The sequence below is a fragment of the Acinonyx jubatus genome, chromosome E1 (assembly GCF_027475565.1).
Source record: "Acinonyx jubatus isolate Ajub_Pintada_27869175 chromosome E1, VMU_Ajub_asm_v1.0, whole genome shotgun sequence".
Taxonomy (NCBI): domain Eukaryota; kingdom Metazoa; phylum Chordata; class Mammalia; order Carnivora; family Felidae; genus Acinonyx; species Acinonyx jubatus.
In genome coordinates this window covers 14,860,215-14,881,336 of record NC_069397.1, presented here as the reverse complement: position 1 = coordinate 14,881,336, position 21,122 = coordinate 14,860,215, and the positions used below count along the sequence as shown (strand labels likewise).

The following is a 21,122-nucleotide window of genomic DNA, read 5'->3' as shown; positions in this document are numbered from 1 at the left end:
CTACGGGGCCTCCAGGGCAGCCCCTCATTCTCTGCCCAGGCCCTGAGCACCCCCCATGCAGCCCTCAGGCCGCAGAACCGTGGTCTCACCTGGATGGGCTCAGAGCCGAGGGCCTGCAGTACCTTGGGGCTGATCTCATCTGCACCTGCAACGCAGATGGGGGAGAGAGAGGTCAGGGGAGGGGAGAGGGGACTTAAGTTGGATGGTGCTGGAGGGTCGGAGCACTGAAAGGGGCTCACCAAGCCGTGTGCTGATGAAAAGCCTGGGGACACTCTGGGGGTAATTGTCCTTCTTGCCCTTGAAGATCTCACTAGCCACGGCTTTTTGCTGCAGCTGAGGAGACAAGGGCGGGAGGTGGGGGTTACAAGGGGTGGGAACCATCAGGGAGCGGGAAGGGACAGGCCAGCCCCAGGAACTGAGACAGTCTCTCACCTTCTCTCTGGCCCCAGCACCAGGAGGCGAGGCCCTGCCACCAACCCTGCTGTTGGCCTCTCCCTCTGCTTTGCCCCCAACCCCACTCACAAGACAGAAGGCTTTCCAGAAGGGTCAAGACAGCATTTCCAGGGGCTAGGCTCGACCTGGGGGCTAACTCCCCATCGTATCAGGCCCTGGGGCCCCTGGCGTTCACCTCTAGCTTGGCACCTTGAAGCTGGCTGATTGCTGATACTCTAAACTACTAACAGGTTATCTGAGCTGGTGGGTCTTTCAGCATCATCCAATAGTGACTTGGCCAACACAAGGCACATCAGCCACCAACGTCCATCCGTGCAACCACGGCAGACGTTACCAACCGATCAGACTGATTCTGTAGCCTTTTCAACACAGGGCTCTGGGGAGCCTCTACCACTCCGGTGGAGTGGGCCCATAGGACAAATTCTATTTGCCACCCAGGAGCCACTCCAGCCTTGACCTCACACACGAGGCCAAATAGGGTCCGGGATCCGTCTGACATCACACCGTAAATCCGGGGGGGGGGGAGGGGGATGACGTGCTCCTCCCAGCACGCTGCCCCGACCTCGCTGGCTAGTCCCAGTCCACGCCTGCCTCCTCGCTCTCCATACCTGCTGCTTCCACTCCGGGCTGATGCTCCGACAGTAGTTCCACACCATGTTCTTCATGCACAGCTCCCGTAGAAGCTCTGAGGCCTGAGGGCACGAGGGAGGTCAGGGCACCTACACAGCCCGGCTCCCTTCCCTCTGAAGACACTAGGCATATGCCCACTACTGGGCCTTTGCCAGAGTGACCCCCCCCCCCCCCAACCTGGACATCCCTTCCATTCCTGAGCCGTTTCTCTCAAAAGAACTCATTCTCCGTGGCCCAGCTCCAGTTCTCCCTCGGGGGACCTCCAATGCTTCTCCGTCCACAAGATCAGTAGGCCCCTCCGCTGAGTGCTTTCACGGTCCCCAGATCAGCAGGGAAGCCCACGGACCTCACGCAGGGCAGGTGGCGGTGTGGGCCAGGAAGTGTCCAAGACATTCCGGGGCAGATGCTTCCGCAGGTTGAGCAGAAAGGAGGTGCGCACGTGGTCCAGGAAGAAGGCATTCTCAGGGCAACGGGGTGCATGGCGCAGGATGAATCCACGGATGAGCCTGGGGGTGTGGGCCCGCCAGGGGTGGGGGTGAGAGGCCTGGCAGCGCCCCACCGCCTGTTCTGCACCACCCCCTCGTGGCGCCCCGGTGCTCACCGCCGGATCGTCTGGGCGGCCCACTTTCTCTTGGCTGCCTTCCTCCGGCCCAGCGTTCCCCGCCACCACGACTGGATGCAGATGGCTGCGGAGACCACAAACGGCTGACCTTAATCTCCTCACGATGGCGGCCCACTCTAGCCCCAGACCCTGCCCCTTCTGAGGACCCCTGGGCCCCCGCACCTGATCGCTTCACACGGAGGAATTTCTGCCGCCAGTGAAAGCCCCTCCAGGCGGCCTGGATCTTCGTGGCTGTGGTGGGGAAAGAAAGTCACTTGGCCAGAGCCCTGGGGAACCAGCTGAGGGCCTGGCACTGTCAGAGCTCACTGAGGGGCACGAATGAGAGTGGCTGAAGGAACTACTGAATGAGAGGATACATAAGAGAAGGAGAATGCAATGCGTGAAGGAGTGAAGGAGGGAGCAAAGGAAGGTGGGAATATGCTCAGAGTTTGCATCCAGGAGCAGGACTGGAGCTGGTAAGGAGGAGGGGAGCTGAATGTGAGTGAACTGGGCTTCCTGGAGAAAAGGCCCAAATGCAGTGATTTCTTTCCTTCTCCCCAGAACAGACCCCACTGGGACAGGAAGGTGCGGCCTCTCTCTTACCCAGGCTCTGCCGCCGGACCTCCAGGGCGTCCTCTGTGGCAAACAGGGTCTTGGGGAAGCGGATGAAGATCTTGGTCCTGAGGAGGCAGCAGTGATCAGCCCCTGCTTGCTACCCCTTAGCACCGCAAACACTGGGTGTGGGCGGGTACCACTCACCTGCCCATCTTGTACTCTTCCGGCTTGTAGCCCAGGTGCCTGACCAGCACAGCCACCCCATCCTGGGGCCGTCCTGCCCATGTGGGCCATGTCTCTGGACACAGTGACTTGTACCTGGAGACAGGAGGAGCGGAAATGCACCCAGGCCCCACCCCAATCAATTCCCCCCCACCCCTGGGGACCCAAATCAGCGTTTTGGGGTACATGCTGGGTACTCCCACCCATGACTTGCAGCTCATGAAAAGCCTCAGAGGTCACTGTGTCACTATATCCATTTTATTTTATTTATTTATTTTTCGAGAGAGTGAGCAGGAGAGGGGCAGAGAGAGAGAGGGAGAGGGAGAGAGAGGATCTTAAGCAGGCTCTACACTCAGCAAAGAGCCCAACACAGGGGCCCGAATCTCATGACTGTGAGCCAAAATCAAGAGTAGGACACTTAAACGACTGAGCCACCCAGGCACCCCACTGCATCCATTTTTTTTTAAATTTTTTAAAGTTTATTTATTTTTCAGAGAGGGAGGGAGAGAGAGAGAGAGAGAGAGAGAGAGCGAGAGAGCGAGCGCAAACAGGGAAGAGGCAGAGACAGAGAGAGACACAGAATCCAAAGCAGGTTCCAGGCGCTGAGCTGTCAGCACAGAGCCCGACGCGGGGCTCGAACTCTCGAACCATGAGATCATGACCTGAGCTGAAGTCGGACACTTAACCAACTGAGCCACCCAGGCGCCCCACCACTGCATCCATTTTAAAGAGGAGGAAACTGATGTATCCTCATCTGTCTAAGGCCACAGGGCTAGAAAGTGGCAGGGATGGAATTCAAATCTGATTGACTCTCCAGCCCCTTTGACCAACCACAAAGCTGCTCTATCCTTTCTGAACTGATTGGAAACTCTGTCCTCTTCATAGACTTTTACCATGCCACCTGGTGACAAGCATGTGGATGCATGCCTATGGACCCCTAACCAGGTGCTCTATGAGGGCAGGTCCCTGAGCGGGTGGGGTGGGGGATGGGGTTGGGAGCACTGGCATCCTGTCCACCTAGCTTGATATTAGGCCTTCAAGCATGGAGGGTCCCCTGGCATGCGTCCCACAGCAGCTCAGAGACTCAGTGTCCTAGTCTCTGAAATGGGGCTAAGAATCCCTGTCTGCTCTCACGGGACCCAGAAATTTCCTACCCTCCTACCCCCTTTCCCTGGCGCTGAGCCAGGCCACGCCCCCACCTCTGCAGGAAAGCTTCGTATTTGCGACGATAGGCAAAGCCGGCTCTGCGCACGCGCAGGTTCTCCATCAGCCCCAGGTACTTCACCTGGTGCCTGATCAGCACTTCGTCAAAGCGGCCTGGGGGAGGGGTAACAGGGTGGTCAGTGGACTTTCAGGGATGGATAGCCTGTTGCCCCTGCAGGGGCAACCTGCAGGGGTGACCCAGTCCCCACAGGCCTATGGTGGGCGGAGGCACCTACCTGGCTGTTTAGCATCATTGGGCTTGATGCAGCGGACATAGGCGGGCTCTTTGGACTGCAGGATCTCCACCAGCTGCAGGAGGCTCATCTTGAACTGGGTGGCAACCTGGGCAGCCAAAGTGAATGGAAGGTTGGCCAAGGCTGTGGATCCCTGCAGCTGCCCCTCACTGGGGCAAAGCTGCTGAACCCTGCAGACGCCCCTTCCTGGAGCGGAGTGGCGCCAGTCCCCACAGGTACCCTGGGCCCTATTTGGGCCCTTCCTTTTGCCTCCCCAAGCTCACAGTAGAGGGAGGGACCAGACTACTGGCATCTTCCAGCTGGGCTAGAGACATCAGCTTAGGAACCTCACTCCTATCTAAAAACCCTGCTCAGGAGGCACCAGGCTGAGACTCAATCATTGGAACCTACTCTTGTGGGCTCAAGCCACACCCAATCTCTACACCCAATCTTTTACACATTGGCTGTAGAGATTACTTAAAAAACCAAAACCAAAAACACTTGTTCAGGTATCCCCACAACCCCGATTCTACATCTCCCTTTGACGACAACTCTTTCTCCTTCTAGAATTTCAGGGCCACCTTCTTTACCAGTGTGTCCTAATGCCTATGCATCCAACCATTGTCTCTGCACACTGCTCATCAAGACCGTCAAGGATCTCAGGCCTATGGGAGAAGCAGACTTCTCAACAGATTCGCAATTCCATCAATGACAGAGGTGTGTGCCTGGGGGTTCCAAAAGCATCAAGGAGGGGCAACCAATCTAGTCGGTGGGGTAAGGGGCATCAGGAAATGCCCCTTGGGCTGAGATTTAAAGGATAAGTAGGAGATAGCCAGAAGGAAGAGAGGAGAGGAAGGTATTCAGGCAGAGGGACAGCCTGAGCAAAAGTTTCATGTACCCAGGGAGCTATAAGCAGTGAAAGGATCCAGATGGGGAGTAAACAAGATAGGATTAGAGAGGCAAGCAGATGCAGTATCATGACAGGCTTGGAGAGTCACTTTCGGGGGACTTCTCCTGAGGGAAATAGGGAGCCAATGAGGAATCTGGAATGAGGGAACAGCAGGCACAGATCTGCATTTTGGAAGACCTCTAAGCAAATATATGGAGGGTGGGTGGCAAGGGCAGCCAGGAAGCCAGGAGGAGACCAGAGATGACACTGGCTGGCTCAGAGCACTGAACTGGAGCAGTGGTTATGGGGACAGGCTGAGGGGAAGGAGCTGAGAAGTACTCAGGCAGCAGGAACCAGCAAGATCCAGTAGTTGTCTGGATGAGGGAGATGGGGGAGACTGAAGAGTCACGGATGTTGCCCAGGTTTCTGGCCTGTGAGACTGGGTGGTGGGTGATCCTCGTCCTGAGTTAGGGACACAGAAGGGGCAGGCCTGGGGCACTGTGCAATCAAGGGCCCATTTTAGACCAGTGGGTTGCCTGGAAGGCACTGGAGGAGATCAGTGGATACGTGAACCTGCAGCCTGCTGGAGAGGCCTGGACAGTGGTGCGTGTCCTTCCCGCGAAGGGAGGTACGTGTGTGGGGGGAGGGCGAGGGGTATGCATCAGGGAACAAGGGACTGAGGAGTGGGACACTGGGCAATCCATGGTTTCTGCACCCTCCCTGCCAGCGTGTCTCAGCCTGCAGTACTCCAGCTTCTACCTCAGACTGAGCCCGCTCCTGCTGGGACCCGGGGCCTCCTCCTGCCACACCCAACAGCCACACCTCTGCCCTCAGCTCACTGGAGCTCTCCCTGAATCAGGCACTACTGGCCGCACCCGCCTTTCCCAGCCTCTCTCTCCATGATGTCACTCTCCTGTCAACCTCCTGGTCTTTTTTTGGGTTCTGCGTGTCTGTGCTGGGCCTTCCTCTGCCTGCTGTGCTCTCCCATAGGTCCCTCTGACAAGCACTTACTCAGTCCCAAGTTATCTCAGATGCTTCCTCCAGGAAGCCTTCCCAGACTGCTCCCCCCACTTCTACTCCCTCAGGCAATTTGCTGTTCCTTATTCTGTTTCCAAAGCACCCTGTGCACATTTCTATGAAAGCACCTATTCATTTTGGTCTCCTAAGTGCCTAGGAATGTCTGCCGAGTGGGTGAATGCAGGCAAGTGCCGATGCAGAGACAGGTACAATCCCCACAAGGACTCGGGGGTCATGTGTGGGTCTACAGGTAGAGACAGATGCACACATGGAAGCCAGCACAGATGCACCCACGGGCAGCCTCCTAGACGCACACAGATGTGTACCAGTGAACACGTAGCTCACATGCACGCTGCCAACTCCTGGCTCACGCAGGCACCCATCCACACACACGTGCACACACGTGCCCCCTCAGGTCCCCACAGCCTCCACACCGTCTCTGGCCGCTTCTTGTCGCTGAGCTCACTCCGGTCGAAGCATTGGCTCATAATGGGATTTTCTGAGCTGCACATGGTCTGTGAGGGCAAAGCAGGGAGTCAGGGCACAGGGACAGGTGGGACCCGTTCCTGGGGCAGAGGTCAGTCAGTGCCCAGATCCCGATCCCTCTCCCCAGTCTTTCTCACCTCCTTCAGGTTCCGGAAGAGAAGGTCATTGTTTTTATCCAGAAACCCTGGGAGGGGGGAGCAGACACGAGGTGAGGGAGAGCCCCTCTCCCTGCCCACTGTGGGGACCCAGCTCCAGAATCCTCACCGGTCACACTGTAGGTCACCTCTCCAGCATAGTGCAGAAGGCGGAACTCCCCACGGCCCAGAGATTTCCTGGTCCGCTGGTCAGCCAGCTTGTGCCTGGAGAACGAGAGGAAGCTACAGATTGCTGGCCTGAGCCATGCGCCTTCCTGCTGAAGAGGCTCAAGGGACGAACCGGGCATCTAGTAAGGAGCAGGTACGCCCTGGGCCACGCCACAACCCTCTACGCCTGGCGACAGACAGGGCAGGGCTGTCAGCTGCGGAGGCTCAGGGAGGCAGACGGCCTTTCCCAGGGTCACACGGTGCCAGGACCGGGATGCAGGCCTCTGCACGGCTGGGGCTCACGGGGCAGAGGTCTCCTTTCATTGCCTGTGGCTGTTATGCGACTCTGCTCAGAAGGCTCAGTGCTGCCCACTGCATTTTAAGAATGGAAATCTGCCCCAAAAGATTACTTAAGTGTATTTATACCCTTTAACCCATTGTCTACTTTTTTTTTAAGATTTTATTTTTTAAGTAATCTCTATACCTAACATGGGACTCAAACTTACAATTCCAAGAGTCACATGGTCCACCGACAGAGCCGGCCAGGCGCACCCCCACCCCCACCATTTTCTACAACTATTCCAAGCAACTAACCAGAGATACAGGGAGAGATTTAAAGCACAAGGATGTTTGTGGCAGCCTTGTTACCCCAGCAGAAGCCTGGAGGCTGGCTAGGGGCCTCCAGAGGCTGGGTGAGAGCACTGGAATATCTGTGAGTTAGAGCCACTGGAGGAAGTGTTTTGAGGAAATTTTTCTGTTTGATGATACAGGAAAACACTCAGGATATAACATTATCCTGAACCTTATACACAATAAGTTTTCAACTATGAAAAAAAAAACATATAGAAAAAGGCAGGAAGGAAATGCCTCACATTGTTAACAGTGATGACCTCTGGGTGTTAAGCTAGATAACAAGTGGCTTTTGCACACATTCCAATTTTTCTCTAATGAGCATCATTATTTTTACAATCAGAAAAAAAATGTTAATTTATTTACTATGAGAGAGAGAAAGCGTGAGTGGGGCAGCGGCAGAGAGAGAGGAGAGAGTGAGAATCCCAAGCAGGTTCCACACCGTCAGCGCTGCACCCTGAGAACCCTGAAATCATGACCTGAGCCAAAGTTGGATGTTTAACTGACTGAGCCACCCAGGCGCCCCAGGAAGAGGTTTTTTGTGTTACGATTTTTTAATTTAAAGTTTATTTATGTATAAATAAATTGACAGAGAGAGAGAGAGAGTATGAGCAGGAGAGGGGCAGAGAGAGAGAGAGAGAGAGAGAGAGAGAGAGAGAATCCCAAGCAGGTTCTGCACTGTCAGCACAGAGCCTGATGCGGGGTTTGAACGCACAAACCGTGAGATCATGACCTGAGCTGAAATCAAGAGTCAGACTTTTGGGGTGCCTGGGTGGCTCAGTCAGTTGAATGACCAATTTCGGCTCAGGTCATGATCTCACGGTTTATGACTTCAAGCCCTGCATCGGGCTCTGTGTTGACAGCTCAGAGCCTGGAGCCTGCTTCGGATTCTGGGTCTCCTTCTCTCTCTGCCCCTCCCCCACTCATGCTCTGTCTCTGTCTCAGAAATAAATAAACATTAGAAAAAAAATTTTAAAAAAAAGAGTCAGACTTTTAACCGACTGAGCCACCCAGGTGCCCCTTAAGGTTACAACTAAGCAAAAAATAAAAATAAAAAAACAAAAAGGTAAAATGCTCAGGGCTTTGGCATTCAACAGCTCCAGGCCTGAGTCCTAGCTCTGCAACTTACTAAATGTGTGATAACCTTAGGCAAATGACGTCACCTCTTGGAGCCTCAGTACAGTGGAGAAAGCACCACGAATGCCTCCTTACAGGCTTGCTTCAGGTTAGAGGAGGTGATGTGCACAAAAGATGCAGGGCAGAGGTGCTTGCTTCTTTCCTTCCCCTTCCCACATTAGGGGAATCCTTAAAGAAAGAGCAACTTCCAAGTAAGGAAGCTAAAAAAATCTTAAGTTTCATTCTCAAAAAAGAATAAGGAGGGAGCCATGCTCCTCTTAGCTTCTTACTTTGTGGATGCACCACAGCTGTGGCTTTGTGCGCCTGTCCTCAGCTTAGCAACTCCCCTGGTCATCCCTCCTTATGACTGGGGTCTTAGGATTGTAGGGGGATCCTGCGCTTCACAGGCTCTTCCCCAAGCGAGCCCTTGCCCCTAAGCTGCTCGGCCACCCCGCTTACGTCAGGAAGTGCGGATGGTGCTTGACTGTGTCCTCCAACTTCTCCAGGAAGGTCAGATCCGTGGCCTCCCCAGGGCGCAGACATTCCTCATCCTGGGGGTGTGTGGCAGAGGATGAGGGATGTATCAGGGAAGGAGCCGGAGGGCACAGGAGACTCAGGGGCATCGTGCCAGGAAGCAGAGATGCAGCGGACAGGGGCAGATCATAGGGAGCCTCCCACAGACAGCTTCCAGACCAGACCAGCACCTCACCTCACCCTCCACACACAGCCCTGCCCTGTCCCTACTCAACACCAAACTCAGGCCCTCCATGGACAGGCCTGAGAGAACAGGGAACGGAGTAACATCCTCCCACCCAGCCCCCAATATGAGTCCTCGAAAGAGCAAAGGACTCACCAAAATGGAGATGATGCCCTTGAACTTCTCCTCTACCAGGTCACAGATGATCTTATTGTTGAAATACTGGACGGGCTCCCACTGAAGGGCAAAAGGGAAGGACGGCATCATCATGGGGTCCTAGCACCTTGTCCGGGGGACCCCAGTGCCTGGCTTCCTATGGGGTGTCCATAGGGACACCTGTAGGCTCGCACCCACCGCGATGCCCTCTGCCTCATATTCCTCCTGCTCCGACTTGAGGGTGAGCTCGATGAAGAGCTGCTGAAGCTTCTCGTTGCAGTAATTGATGCAGAACTGCTCAAAGCTGTGAAGGAAACAGAAGAGCCCACGGTAGTTCAAGGGGGACACAGGATCAGGACAGGGGAGAGATGCGGGGAGGACTCGGAGTAGCTAAGGGTAGGTACACAGAGCAAGACCTGAGGTGGCCGGGGACTTCGTCAGGAATACGAGAGGCAGGGGCAAGAGGAGAGGGACCGGGACAGGGGAGATGGGAGGAGAGACGGGCAGGTGGACGGGGGGGCTGACCTGTTGTGCTGAAACACTTCAAAGCCATAAATGTCCAGGAGCCCAAGGACCGTGGTGCTCCGCCAGCTGGGGCTCTCAGCATCCTAGGGCCAGCGGTTCAACAAAGAGCGTGGGTCCTGGTGTTTGCCAGCACCCAGCCCCAGGCCTCCCTGGACTGCCCTCTCTGCTGCCTCAGAAGCAGCATGGGCCAAGGGCCACGAGCTCACCTTGGAGGCCAGCGACCTGTTGATCTTCCTGACCAGCCAGGTAAAAGTGCGGCTGTACACGGCCTTGGCAAGAGCGTCTCGTGCATACGCAGCCTGTTCCAAGTTCAGTGGGCTCAGGAGCTGCCAGCCAAGGTGAGATGGGAGATGAATGCCACAGACCCCTTTCCATCTGCCTCCTGTATGGGCTCAGGCCGAGCACCAGAAAACCATGGCCACTCTGTCCTCCCGGCTCCTGGTGAGCCTGGGGGGTGGGGCACACCAGGAGAGGCCACAGTGGCCACATCAGAGGGATAGACGGTGTAAGGACAGGAGGCTGCATTCCTGGAGGTGGGAGTCTCAGAAGAGGCCTTGGAGCACCTGCACCCCCTTCACCCCCCACGTCCTGAGACAAAGGCTTGGCCTCACCTCCTCCCCCTTGGCGATGATCTTCCTGTGTGTCAGGGCTTCCCGCAACGTCGAGCCTTCCACACCAAGCAGCTGTCAAAGGAGGGGGTGGGCATGGTGGGGGTGCACTCCTCCTCACCCCAGCCCCTCTGCCCTCGCCCTCTGCTCACCCCGCTCACCCTGGTCAGATACTTGAGCTGGTTCTCGGTGGTGACCTGGGCGTTGCTCTCCTCATCAGCGGCAAAGTGGATGTTGCCCAAATGCAGGACGCTGGCCACAATACTCAGCAGGTCCTGGACAAACAGGGAGGGGTGGGTGGGGGTCACAGGAGGGGCAGAGAGCCAAAGAGGGCAACCAGTGAGCAGTCAGATGGAGCAAGGAATAGGTGGGGGAGTGTCTGAGAGAAGGGAGCTGTAAGGGCTGTAAAAGCAGACAGAGGTTTTCCAGGCACGGCAGGAGGAAAGGGGGTGCGTCCCCAGCACCGGCCTCACCTCCACTTCATCTTCAGTGAAGTCGATGACTGTCAGAGCCTTCCTGACGACTTTCCAGTCACTCTTGTCATTGATGGACGAGACTTTGGCACACTGGCCCTGGGGGAAGGGCAGAGCTGGGTCACCAGCCCCGGCGCTGCGCTCCCTGGGTGGCACCCGCCCTGCCCACTCGCGACTCACCTTGACCAGGTACAGGTAGCTCTGGGGGTTCCGCTCCAAGCCCAGCCTGCGCAGCAACTCCTCCTCACCCCCTTCCAGCAGCTGGTAGAAGACGTGGAAGTTCCTCTCCCCGTGGTTCTGGTGAACCACTCGGGACTTCTCCAGCAGGTAACTGAGGATGTGGCCACCCACAGGTGCACCCTGTGGGCAGGGCAGGACGTGGTGGCTGTTCAGGGGGCCTGGGGATAGGCTCCAACCCACCCTCCCCCGCCTTCCTCTGCACTCCTGGCCTCTAATTCTAGAGCTGCGACTAGCTGCATGGGCTCAGCCAGCCACCCCCTCTGGCCTCCGTGTTCTCATCTGGGAAATGAGCACGTCCGGCCCTATCTACCTGGCCACTCCACTTGGCTGTCCGACGGGCCGCTTACATTCAACAGGCCTGGAACTGCACCCTGTACTCGTGGTGTCCCCTCCTCAGACCAGCTCCTCTCTTCCCATCGTGGTCAATGGCCACTCTGCCCCTCTAGGTACTCAGCCCAAGAAGTTTGCCCTCCTCTCGGAAGCCTCTTTTCCTCCCTAACCTCATGTCCCGCCACGCAGCCAATCCTGCTGCTTTAACCCTCAAAACATCCAAAACTCTACACTGCCACCACACTGGTCCCAGCCACTGTCATCTGTCATCTCGGCTTAATAACCACCAGCCTCTGGACTGGTTTCCTTGTTCAGCCTGCTTCTCCTACCATCTACTCTCGACAAAGCACTAGAGGGATCTGTTGGAGAGCAACGTCACATCATGACACACTTCTGTTCCAAACCCTCCAACAGCTCCCCTTCTACTCAGAGTTTCTTGTTTTGTTTTATTTAGTTTTGAGAGAGACAGAGACAGAGCATGTGCGGGGGGGGGGGGGGGGGGGCACCGCAGAGAGAGAGGGAGACACAGAATCCAAAGCAAGCTCCAGGCTCCGAGCTGTCAGCGCAGAGCCTGACACGGGGCTCAAACTCATGAACCATGAGATCATGGCCTGAGCCAAAGTCAAAGGCTTAACCGACTGAGCCACCCACGCACCCCTACTCAGAGTTGTTTTCTTTTAAACTTTTTACAAAGACCCAGAAGTGCCTGCACCATCCAGTCTCCCCTCCTATTCCCGGGCACCTTGTTCTCTGGCCTCCTTGCTGTCCTTACCAGGTACTCTCCTACCCCAGGGCCTTTGCACTGGTTAGTCCCGCTGCCTGAACTCTCTCCCCTAGGTATCCGCACAACTTGCTCCCCTGTCTCCAACAAGCTTTTACCAAAATACTACCTTCTCAGTGAGGTCTACCCTATCTGCCTTATTTAAAATAGCAACTGGCCCCACCCCTCACCTCATTTTATTTTTTGCTATAGCACTCGTCACCTAAATTACATTTTTCTGTTTATTGTCTATCTCCCTGGAGGCAGGATTTTTGTCTATTTTGTTTCACTGCTGTACCACTGGCACCTGGAACAGCACCTGGCACAGAGTAGACGCTCAATAAATATTTGCTGATACCAGAGACCTGGCGAGTGGGTGCCTACTACCTGGGAATCCCATTCCCCCTGCCTTGACCCATCCACAGGTACCTTGAAGTCAAACTGCACATCCATGTACTTCCCGAACCTGCTGGAGTTATCGTTCCGGAGGGTCTTGGCGTTTCCGAAGGCCTAGGAGTGGAGGGGGGTATGAGGGATATCTGGTGTTCTCTCCCTGCCCCTCCCTCCCTGCAGACACTGCTGTCCCCTACCTCCAGCACCGGGTTGCTCTGCAGCAGCCGGTCACGTACAGCACCCCCCCTCTCGGGGGCTGGGCAGGTCTCAGCGTAGAACTGCAGCAGCCGCTTGGTGGCCTCTGTCTTGCCTGCCCCGCTCTCCCCAGAGATCATCACCGCCTGATCCCGGCGCTCGGTGCGCAGTGCCCGGTACACGGTGTCGGCCACTGCAAACCTGGGGCAGAGGCTTGTCAGGAGCTTAAGGGATGGGAGTGGGGCAAGGTAGGAGGGGGATGGGGCACAGGGATTCCCGTATTTCTCATATTTGCTTGGAATTCATTTGTGGGTGGGAGTTGGGCATACCCTCACAGATGGGGATTGGGGGACCCTCAGGACTGTGGGTCAGGGAAGGTCCTTCACCCTGAAATGGGGGTCACTCTGAGATGGAGGACTGAGGAGCTCACTCACGGGTGGGGGTCCTGGAAGTCATTCAGGTAGAGATTGGGGTCGCAGAGTCACTGAGGTTGGGGAGCCATGCCCAGGTACAGTTGGGGGCAAGGAGCTAGGGGTGTGAGGTGGGGTGGGGGCTGGGGAGGCCCCACCCAGATGGGGTTGAGAGATTCATCTCAAGTGGGGATCAGGGTCACTCTAAGGTGAGAGACTGTAGGACCCCTCACAGATGTAAATAATGATTCATCCCAGGTTGGAGGTCAGGGATATTCTAGAGTGAGAGTCATCTCAGGTGGGGTCATCTCAGGTGGAGGGGGGGGTCACTCCTGGAGAGGCTGGGGTTCACTCACAGGTGGGGTGGCACCTCATAGAAGCTGACACCCCGGTAACGTTCCATGTGCTGCCGGCTGTAGATCTGTAGGTCCCGGTAGGGATTGACAGAAACCAGGACGGGGCCAATATAGGTCTGGGGGTTGAGGGAGGAGAATCAGAAGTCTCTCCCAGAGGCCCCTGGTGCTTCTTTCCCCCTCAGACCTGTGTCTGCGCCCCCCCAGAAACCCTTCTCTTCCCACTTGGGGCTCACGTAAATGAGGTTCTCCCGGAAGCGTCGCCGCAGGTTTTCGATGAAGGCTGCCTCACTGGTGAAGTTCTCCAGCAACACGAAATCCTGTACCCCCACCCGGTCACGGGCCGTCAGTGCACTCTCCATGGTCACCCGCACCCCGTCACTGCCCAGGGCCTGCAGGGAATGGACCACAGGACGGTCAGAGCCAGCAGGGTGAGGTAAGGCTGCTTCTCTTCCACCTCAGCCTGTGGGACTAAGAGGGCAACCAGGGGCACATGCACCCAGGACAAGAGAACACCCAAGAGATGGACCATGCTGGGTACAGGGGCAGGGTCACAGGAAGCTGGCACATGGAACATTGAAGACATGGGTCATACAGAACAAGGACCATGTGGGGCACATGGCACCTGGACACAGGACACTGGGGCACAGAAGACCCTGAGGAATGTGAAGCAAGGCCACTAAATCCAGGCAGGCACTGCTTTTTGTGTAGAGAAAGAGGAGTCATGAGAAGAAACTCCCTGGAATAATAAAAAGAATGCTCTGTTGACCTTGGACAAATCCCCTCCTCTCTCTGGGTTGTTTCCTCCTCAAGGAGGAGCTGAGTTAGACCAGGTGACCTCAAGTCCCTTAGTTCTGGGCCACGTGTGACAGGTGCTTTGGAGGACAAAATGGCTCAGAGTGAATTCTGCAGTCAGGGTGGAGCCATCTCTGCCACCCTCACTCATCAAAATCTCCAGGAGAAGAGAGTCAGGGACCAAGCAAGAGGCCACCAACAGACCACAGGAGAGGGATTTCCCCAGAGGGCCTCCTGTCCCAGCTGGACTCAACACCCACCCCAGAAGTTGCAGGGGAGGAGGGGGGGGGACTCCTTCCCATAGCTGGGCCACACCCTCTCCTCCAGCTGCCAGCCTCCCCAGACACCCTCCTCCTGAGAGCCCCAGAAGCCTCAAGGGGGTGGGGGTTTTACCATGGAAAGCCCAGCTGCCTCCAGAGCACACAGGCTCAACAAGGCCCTCACCCCAGGTTACACTCTTCACATAGGAGGAGAGGGGGCTCTAGGAAATTGACGTCAAGAGTGTCAAGGGTCGGAGAAAAGCAAGGTGGCAGTGTGGGAGGCGGGGTGTAGATCCCACTGAGGCCATCAATTCTCCTCCAACCACAAAGCATCCAGATCTCTGGCCTGGGGCACCCCTCTGGGTCTGGCCTGCCTCTCCCAGGCTTGTCCCTCGCCGCCTTAACCGCCGCCCCCCGCCCCCCCCCCAATCCTGTCCCGAAGCTGTTGCCAAATCTGGCCAAAGCTCCCGCCCCCTTGCCCTCTGGGTGACGGGTTTCTGTGCTCTCAGCCCTCCCTGAGAGCCGCCAGCCGGGCTCTGGGTCCGAGTGCCCCGCGGCCCTCTTTGCCTCCGCCTCTTCCCCCTGCAACTTTCCGGGACGTTTTTCCACCCGAAATTCCTGGGCCGCGCCCGCTTCCTGGCGGGGCCGAGGCGGCGCCGCGAGGCAGAGAGGGACGCCCGGGACCCCCCGCCCTGCCCGCCACCTCCGCTCACCGACGCCCGGTAGCGCATCCTGCCCGGCCGGTCTGGCGCCCTGCTCCGCTGCCCGTGCTCTCCGCCCGGGGCTCGGCGGCAGCGGCGGCGGCGGCGTCAGCGAGGGAGGGGCCGGCCCGCCCCCCGCGCCGCCCCCTGCGCGAGCCTCAGAAGCGCGGGACTCCCCGGCCGCCCCCGCCTCGCACGGGGTTCGCACTCGGGGGTTCCTGCCCAGCTGGTGGGAGTGGGGTGGGAACTACGCGGGATTTCGGTGCGGGGGTGGAAATTGGGGGGGGGGGGGGAACGGAGCTCCCCGCCCGGCAGGGGCTCCGCCTGAGTCAGGTTTTCCAGGAGGGGCGTTGTTGGTTCCAGGGTGGGGCCCGGAACCCGCACGGCCGCCGCGTCTACACGGACCCGGAACTGACTTCCGGGCTGTGTCTACACTACACATCAGGCCAGGCGCACGACGAAGATTGAGGCCCTTGGGTCCCGAAGGAGGCAGGATTTCCATCTCCCCTCACCCCAACCTCAAGTCCCAGGAAAGTTAAAAATAGACCGAAATGTCCAAATACGGCCGGCGCGCCCAGGCGGGCGGAGCCTCGGTGCAGGACACTGTCCACCCCTATATACTCTCTGGGGGGTGGCCCAGTGTCCTTAAGGCCCAAGAAAATCTCGTTAGGTTCCAAGTCACGACGGAGCGCACACCCAAGGGACAGCCACGGCCACAGGGAGCCTTTGCCGGGCGCGGTGTGTGTCTGGTCCCTATGGAGGTCTCATTTTTCCATCTGGGAAATGTACACCCGACTTCCAGCATTTGGGGCCTATACCCTTCTCCCCTATCCCAGACACCCTAACGAGGGCCTCTGTGCTTCGCTCAGGGGCTCCTCTCCTCTCCCTCTTGATCCCCCAGGACACTCTTCTCCCAAACCAGCCCCAAGCAGCCCCACAGTCGCTGGGGTCTTAAAAGGCACTTGAGGGGCAAACTCTAGCTCAGATCCCACCGCTGGCAGAGGTGGTGATGGCTAAAAGGCTTTGGTGCTTGCAAAAGGCTGGGCTATTTCTTACGAGCTGTATGGGAGCAAGTCGGTTTCCTAGAGCCAACTCTGCATCCTTAAAATGTGGCTAATACCTGCCTTAAAGATTGCTGGGAAGGCTAAGATAAAGCGCGAAGGCACCTCCCAGTCCCTCAACAAGCACTTCCCTCTCTCGGCCCGACATTCATTCCACACGTGCTTGGGACGGACCTACTAAGAGCCAGGCCCTGGGCCAGATAGGTCACACTTCCTATAGTGGGGAAAGCCCCTCAGGCGTGCCTGCCAGTTACAGACAGCTCTCGTAAACTTTACCTGTTTCCCACCTGACAGATAAGGAACCTGAGGCACAGTAACGCGGACTTGTCCTAGAGAGGAAAAGGCGGGGCCGAGACCTAAAGCCCCAGCATGCCCCTCGCACCCAGGCTCCCCCGAGAGGGGGTGAGGCTGCGACAGGTGAGGGCTGCAGCCTCGTGGGGAGGCTCATTACCTCGAGAACAACAGCCCGGTCGGAGCCGCGGCCCGGGGGACCCCGCGGGGGGTGCACCAGCTGGGAGATGGGGCCTTGCGGAGGGGCCAGGGGACTGGGTGCGCAGCTGGGAGATGGGTGGGAGAGGAGGGGGGGTATTAAACGCCACCGACAGAGGCGGGCTCAGGGAGGAAGGGGGCGCCCTCTGCGGCGTCCCAGGTTTAAAATCCAGAAGGGAACGGGAGCGGGGAGGGTTCTCAGCTTCCAGCCCACTCGGGGTGGGGAGCGCCTTTGGATACTGGGGGAACGAGGTCGAGCGAGCCCCCACCAGCAGCATGGCTCCCTGCGGTAAGGGGGCGACAGGGCTGGCGCTGCGGCCGCTCGCGGACCGGGGAGGAGGAGCGGAGAACGGGGGGAGCCTCGCGGCCGCAGAGCCCGCCCCGCCCGCTGCCGCGTCAAGCGGCTGGAATGAGGGGAATCCGCGTGCGGAGGGGTCCTGCCGGCCACCCCCCACCCCCCACCCCGGAGCCGCGCCGCCGCATTCCCGGGATGCCCGCTGGCGCCCCCACAGCCGCCGCCCGGCGGCGGAAGGAGGGGGCGTCTTCGCTGCCGGGCAGGCCAGAGGGGCGGCCCCAGCCGGGGTCCCGGCCCCCGCCCGCCCCGCCTCACTGGACGGAAGCGCCAGCCCCAGGGAGGGGTAGGGAGGCGGGGAACCGAGGGTGTGAGAGACACAGCGACCAAGGCTGCAGCCCCTGGAGCTTCCTGCGTTCTCAGCGCCGACTTACCGTACTCCCTTCCATGCTCCCAAGCCAAGCCTTTAGGCCTGTGTTATTACCCCATTCTATAGGCGGGGAAACTGAGTCTGGGCAGGTGAATGACTTGTTCAAGATCCCAGGACTAGTAAAAGGAGGGGTGGGGTTGGAACCGGCAACGCCAGCACTCACTGCTTCTGCAGGGCTGCCCTGAAGGAGAGAGGCAGGCCCGCCCGCTGGCTGGTGGACGTCCAAGCTTCCGCTTCTCTGCAAGGGTTAACTCGCTGCCCTGGCAGGCTATGACCTTCCTCAGTAACCCCGTGACTGCAGTGCCCAGTATACAACCCTGTCGGTTTTGTGTGACTATTGATATGTAGGCCTTAGGAGCAATAGCTAGGGAGTACCCACTGCCTTTGGGCCCCCAGCATGGCCCTGCACCTAGGGGCTGGCTGCAGGCTGGTGAGAAGCCATGGACACGAGTGACCCAGGACTTATTTCCCAAGACTACCTCTGGGTTTCCTCCCACCTGTGTCATTTCCTCTAAAGGCAGGGATGGGGCAGACCCAGCAGACCTAGGTCATCCAGTGCCCTTTATCTAGTGTGGGCCAGGTACCCTCAAGACTGGCCTCTGGAGGAGTGGGGAAGGCAGTGGCAGCCTCAGATGTTCAAAGAGCCTCAAAGGACCCATGCAGATCTGGAGAGGGTGTTTTGAGCATCCCCAGGTTTCTGCTAAAAGCTGATTTCCACCGAGGTAGCCTCCTGGCCTTTTGGGGAAACAGAATCATAGCCTCTCTCACCCACAGTGTAGTGCTGGGCACAGAAGAGTTTATATTCAGTTTATATTCATTATGCTCAGTTTATATTTATTGGATGTATCTTAGATCTGGGCCCAGGCTGCTCCACCAAGGACTGTTCCAGACTTAAGGCAACTGTTGTGAGGGGCAAGGGAGATGAAAGGTGGGGACTAAAGGGCTCTACCCGATTGTTCACAGGGCCCCAGTCAAGGGCTGTACACTCTAGCTCTAGAATCATGGGTCTCTGGCCTGCCAAACACCTCTGCTTGGGGGTCCAGCGGAAGTAAACAGAGCACTTTGCCCCCCTGACCTATCCTCCTTGTTCAATATCCTATATGTAGAAAGGAGGAAGACACCTCCAGCTAGTCATCACCATCTGGCATCAAAAGTCCTGTTCACTTCCCTCCATTTCTCACACCAAGGAGTCACCACCTGCTAAAACCTTCCCTCTGCTCCCCCTTCACTGTTGTGCTCCTGGATCAGGCAGCAACCTTCACACTGCCCTCCCAGCCTTCCTCCCTCCAATCCATTTTCCCACAACAGCCTGTAGTATTTACAAATGCAAGTCTGATTAATTAACATCTTATGTTAACGGAGTGAAAGTTTATAGGGCACCCTTCCATGTGCCAAGCCCATACTTCACACCTAATGCTTCTTGCCAGGAACCTGCATATAGACTCCAGCAGCCCCCTCTGTCCTCAGCTCACCCCGATGTGCCCGTGTTCCCGTGTGACCACAGGGGTGGTCCTCTCCAGTCCCTTCTTTCACTACCACACACAGCCAGGAGGAACTGCCCCCATCCCTATCACACGTCGCTCTCTCCCTAAGCTTCTTGTCTTTGCACCTGCACCTTCCTTGGTTGGGCGCACCCTCCCTCTCCCCACCTGACTGACTCTTAGTCATCCTTGAAGACTCAGCTCAGGTATCACCTCCTTCAGAACCCCTTCCTGCCTCCCCCAACACATAGCCCCCTCCATATCTCATCGTGCTCTAATCGCCAGTTTCCTTGTCAGTCTCTCCCAGGAGACTGCTCCCTCCAGGGCGTACACCCCGGCCAGGCACACAGTAGGGGCTCAGTAACCCCTCGTGGACGCCTGTATGAATGAACGAATCACAGAGCCCAGAGCGTGCCGGGAGTTGAATAAGGCCGTGGACCAACCATTCATTCTCTCGTTCACCTCCGAGACCCCGGCCGCCGCACTCACGGGCGCCTAGGCGCGGGGAAGCTGGCACTGCAGGGCCCCGGGGGCGGAGTACGGGAAGGGGCGGGGCTCGAGCGTCCTCTCCGGAACCCAGAGGCAGCCCCGGCTGCCGGAGGGGCCCAAAGAGGGTACAGGGTGCCTGGATCCTGTGACCCCAGCCGCCCCTCCCCGCCCTCACGTTACCTGCAAGTAATCTAAATCTCCACGAGGCCGAGTTCTGGGACCCCTCACGGGCCGGGCCAGGCCGCCCCGGGCCGACCCTCGGCCCCAGCGATCCCCAGGCCGGCGACCCCCGCCTTCCCGCACGGCAGCTCCGGGCTGGGCTCGGCTTTCGGCCACCTGCCCTTTCCCCCTTTCCCCCCGTTGGCCGACCCCTCCCGAGACCACGCGGCTGCTGCCCGCCGTGCGCCCACGCCCCCCGTACCCACCGGCTCGGCTCTTCGGGTGCGCAGGCGGGGGCCAGGCTGGGCGGCGTGGCCGGCTCCGGAGTCCGCGGCCCCGGCACGCTCTCCCCGCCCAGGGCCCGCCCGGGGCCGGGCCGCTGCCTGTCGTCATCCCGGGCAGGGCCCAGGCCCGGGCGCGCGCGCGCGAACCCTCCCGCCCCGCCCCGCCCCGGCCAGCCCCGGCCCTGGCCCCCGCCCGAGTCCGCCGAGACTCGGTGCCGCACACTCCGCAACCAGCTCCGGGGACGGGGCGCGCGTCACAGCCACACGCGGACTCTCTCTCTCTCTCTCTCACACACACACACACACACACACACACACACACACACACACACTCTCTCTCTCCACACCTGGCCCACTCGCGCTGCAGCGCTGGGGTCGAGGGGATGCATTTCCTCATCCTAGGGCCGCTTTGCATCCTCAGAGCAAACCCGACCCCCGCCCCGCTTTTGCCAGGCCAGCTCAGCTCTTCCCCACTTGTGCCTACCTGTCTCTCTTCCCCCTCCTTCCCTGCCCAAGCTACCGCTCTGAGCTGGCCAGTCCTGGTTCTTTGGGCTGAACGAAGCGGAGGCATTAATTCAACCTGTACTATGCGTCTGGAGCTTTACAAGCACCGCCCGTCCTTTGGCCCCAGAGCAGTCCTGTCACCTACGTGTTAGGGCCAGTTTATAGCCCAGCCTATTGAGGATCAGGGAGCTGGGAGAGAAGGGATTCAAACCTAGATCCCTGCTTAGAAAAACCCTGCTCCTAGAGGTGCTTAAGCTCTTACCCCTTCCTTTCATTTACCCCTTGTTGTCCAGTCTGTTCCTGTCCAGCCAAAGATCAGAACCCCTCCCCACTGCTCACCTCTTTCCTGAGGGGCTTGCTTGAGAGGGAGCTGCTGGGCCCTGGGGAGATGCTGCCACCCTTCCTCCCGGCCCAGGGCATCCCAGCTTACAGGCTTGCAGGGCCTGTGGGGATGAACCACGCGGATGATCTCCCCAGTGGGTATCAGCTCCACTTGCAGTGCCATTCTGCCGATGGAGAGCCAGTGTGCTGAGCAAAAGCCTGCCTGCCCACTGGCTCTGGCTGCTCCCGGAGTCAGGAATCTGGTCTCACACTGGGATGGCCACTTGGTTCGGCTTCAACTCCGGCCCCGGGGGATGTGTCTGGTCCAGCTCCTCAGGACACAGCTGGAGCAGCCCAGGTCTGATTGGGAGGCCTCTTG

General features: G+C 58.3%; 1 protein-coding gene across 4 annotated transcripts in view; it reads right to left on the bottom strand.

The window, feature by feature from the left end:
• Window positions 1-21,122, bottom strand: part of MYO1C (myosin IC) — a 23,471-nt gene extending 2,349 nt beyond the window's left edge. Inside the window, exons 1-27 of one of the 4 annotated variants that reach the window (XM_015081362.3) lie at window positions 20,853-21,122; window positions 13,714-13,869; window positions 13,481-13,596; window positions 12,717-12,915; window positions 12,556-12,636; window positions 10,977-11,156; window positions 10,797-10,895; window positions 10,485-10,598; window positions 10,327-10,398; window positions 9,922-10,041; window positions 9,716-9,798; window positions 9,389-9,494; window positions 9,191-9,271; window positions 8,797-8,888; window positions 6,554-6,648; window positions 6,427-6,473; window positions 6,238-6,318; window positions 3,901-4,006; window positions 3,661-3,778; window positions 2,444-2,557; window positions 2,288-2,364; window positions 1,868-1,936; window positions 1,685-1,769; window positions 1,430-1,589; window positions 1,062-1,145; window positions 240-333; window positions 90-145 (exon numbers count right to left, since the gene is read on the bottom strand). In XM_015081362.3, the coding sequence (XP_014936848.1) occupies window positions 90-145; window positions 240-333; window positions 1,062-1,145; window positions 1,430-1,589; window positions 1,685-1,769; window positions 1,868-1,936; window positions 2,288-2,364; window positions 2,444-2,557; window positions 3,661-3,778; window positions 3,901-4,006; window positions 6,238-6,318; window positions 6,427-6,473; window positions 6,554-6,648; window positions 8,797-8,888; window positions 9,191-9,271; window positions 9,389-9,494; window positions 9,716-9,798; window positions 9,922-10,041; window positions 10,327-10,398; window positions 10,485-10,598; window positions 10,797-10,895; window positions 10,977-11,156; window positions 12,556-12,636; window positions 12,717-12,915; window positions 13,481-13,596; window positions 13,714-13,869; window positions 20,853-20,927 (2,760 nt within the window). In that variant the 5' untranslated portion in view covers window positions 20,928-21,122. Of the gene's footprint in view, window positions 1-89; window positions 146-239; window positions 334-1,061; window positions 1,146-1,429; window positions 1,590-1,684; window positions 1,770-1,867; window positions 1,937-2,287; window positions 2,365-2,443; window positions 2,558-3,660; window positions 3,779-3,900; window positions 4,007-6,237; window positions 6,319-6,426; window positions 6,474-6,553; window positions 6,649-8,796; window positions 8,889-9,190; window positions 9,272-9,388; window positions 9,495-9,715; window positions 9,799-9,921; window positions 10,042-10,326; window positions 10,399-10,484; window positions 10,599-10,796; window positions 10,896-10,976; window positions 11,157-12,555; window positions 12,637-12,716; window positions 12,916-13,480; window positions 13,597-13,713; window positions 13,870-14,102; window positions 14,199-15,245; window positions 16,481-19,900; window positions 20,057-20,852 lie in introns of those variants that run through there. The other 3 variants (XM_027034629.2, XM_027034628.2, XM_015081363.3) reach the window with 3 other exon arrangements.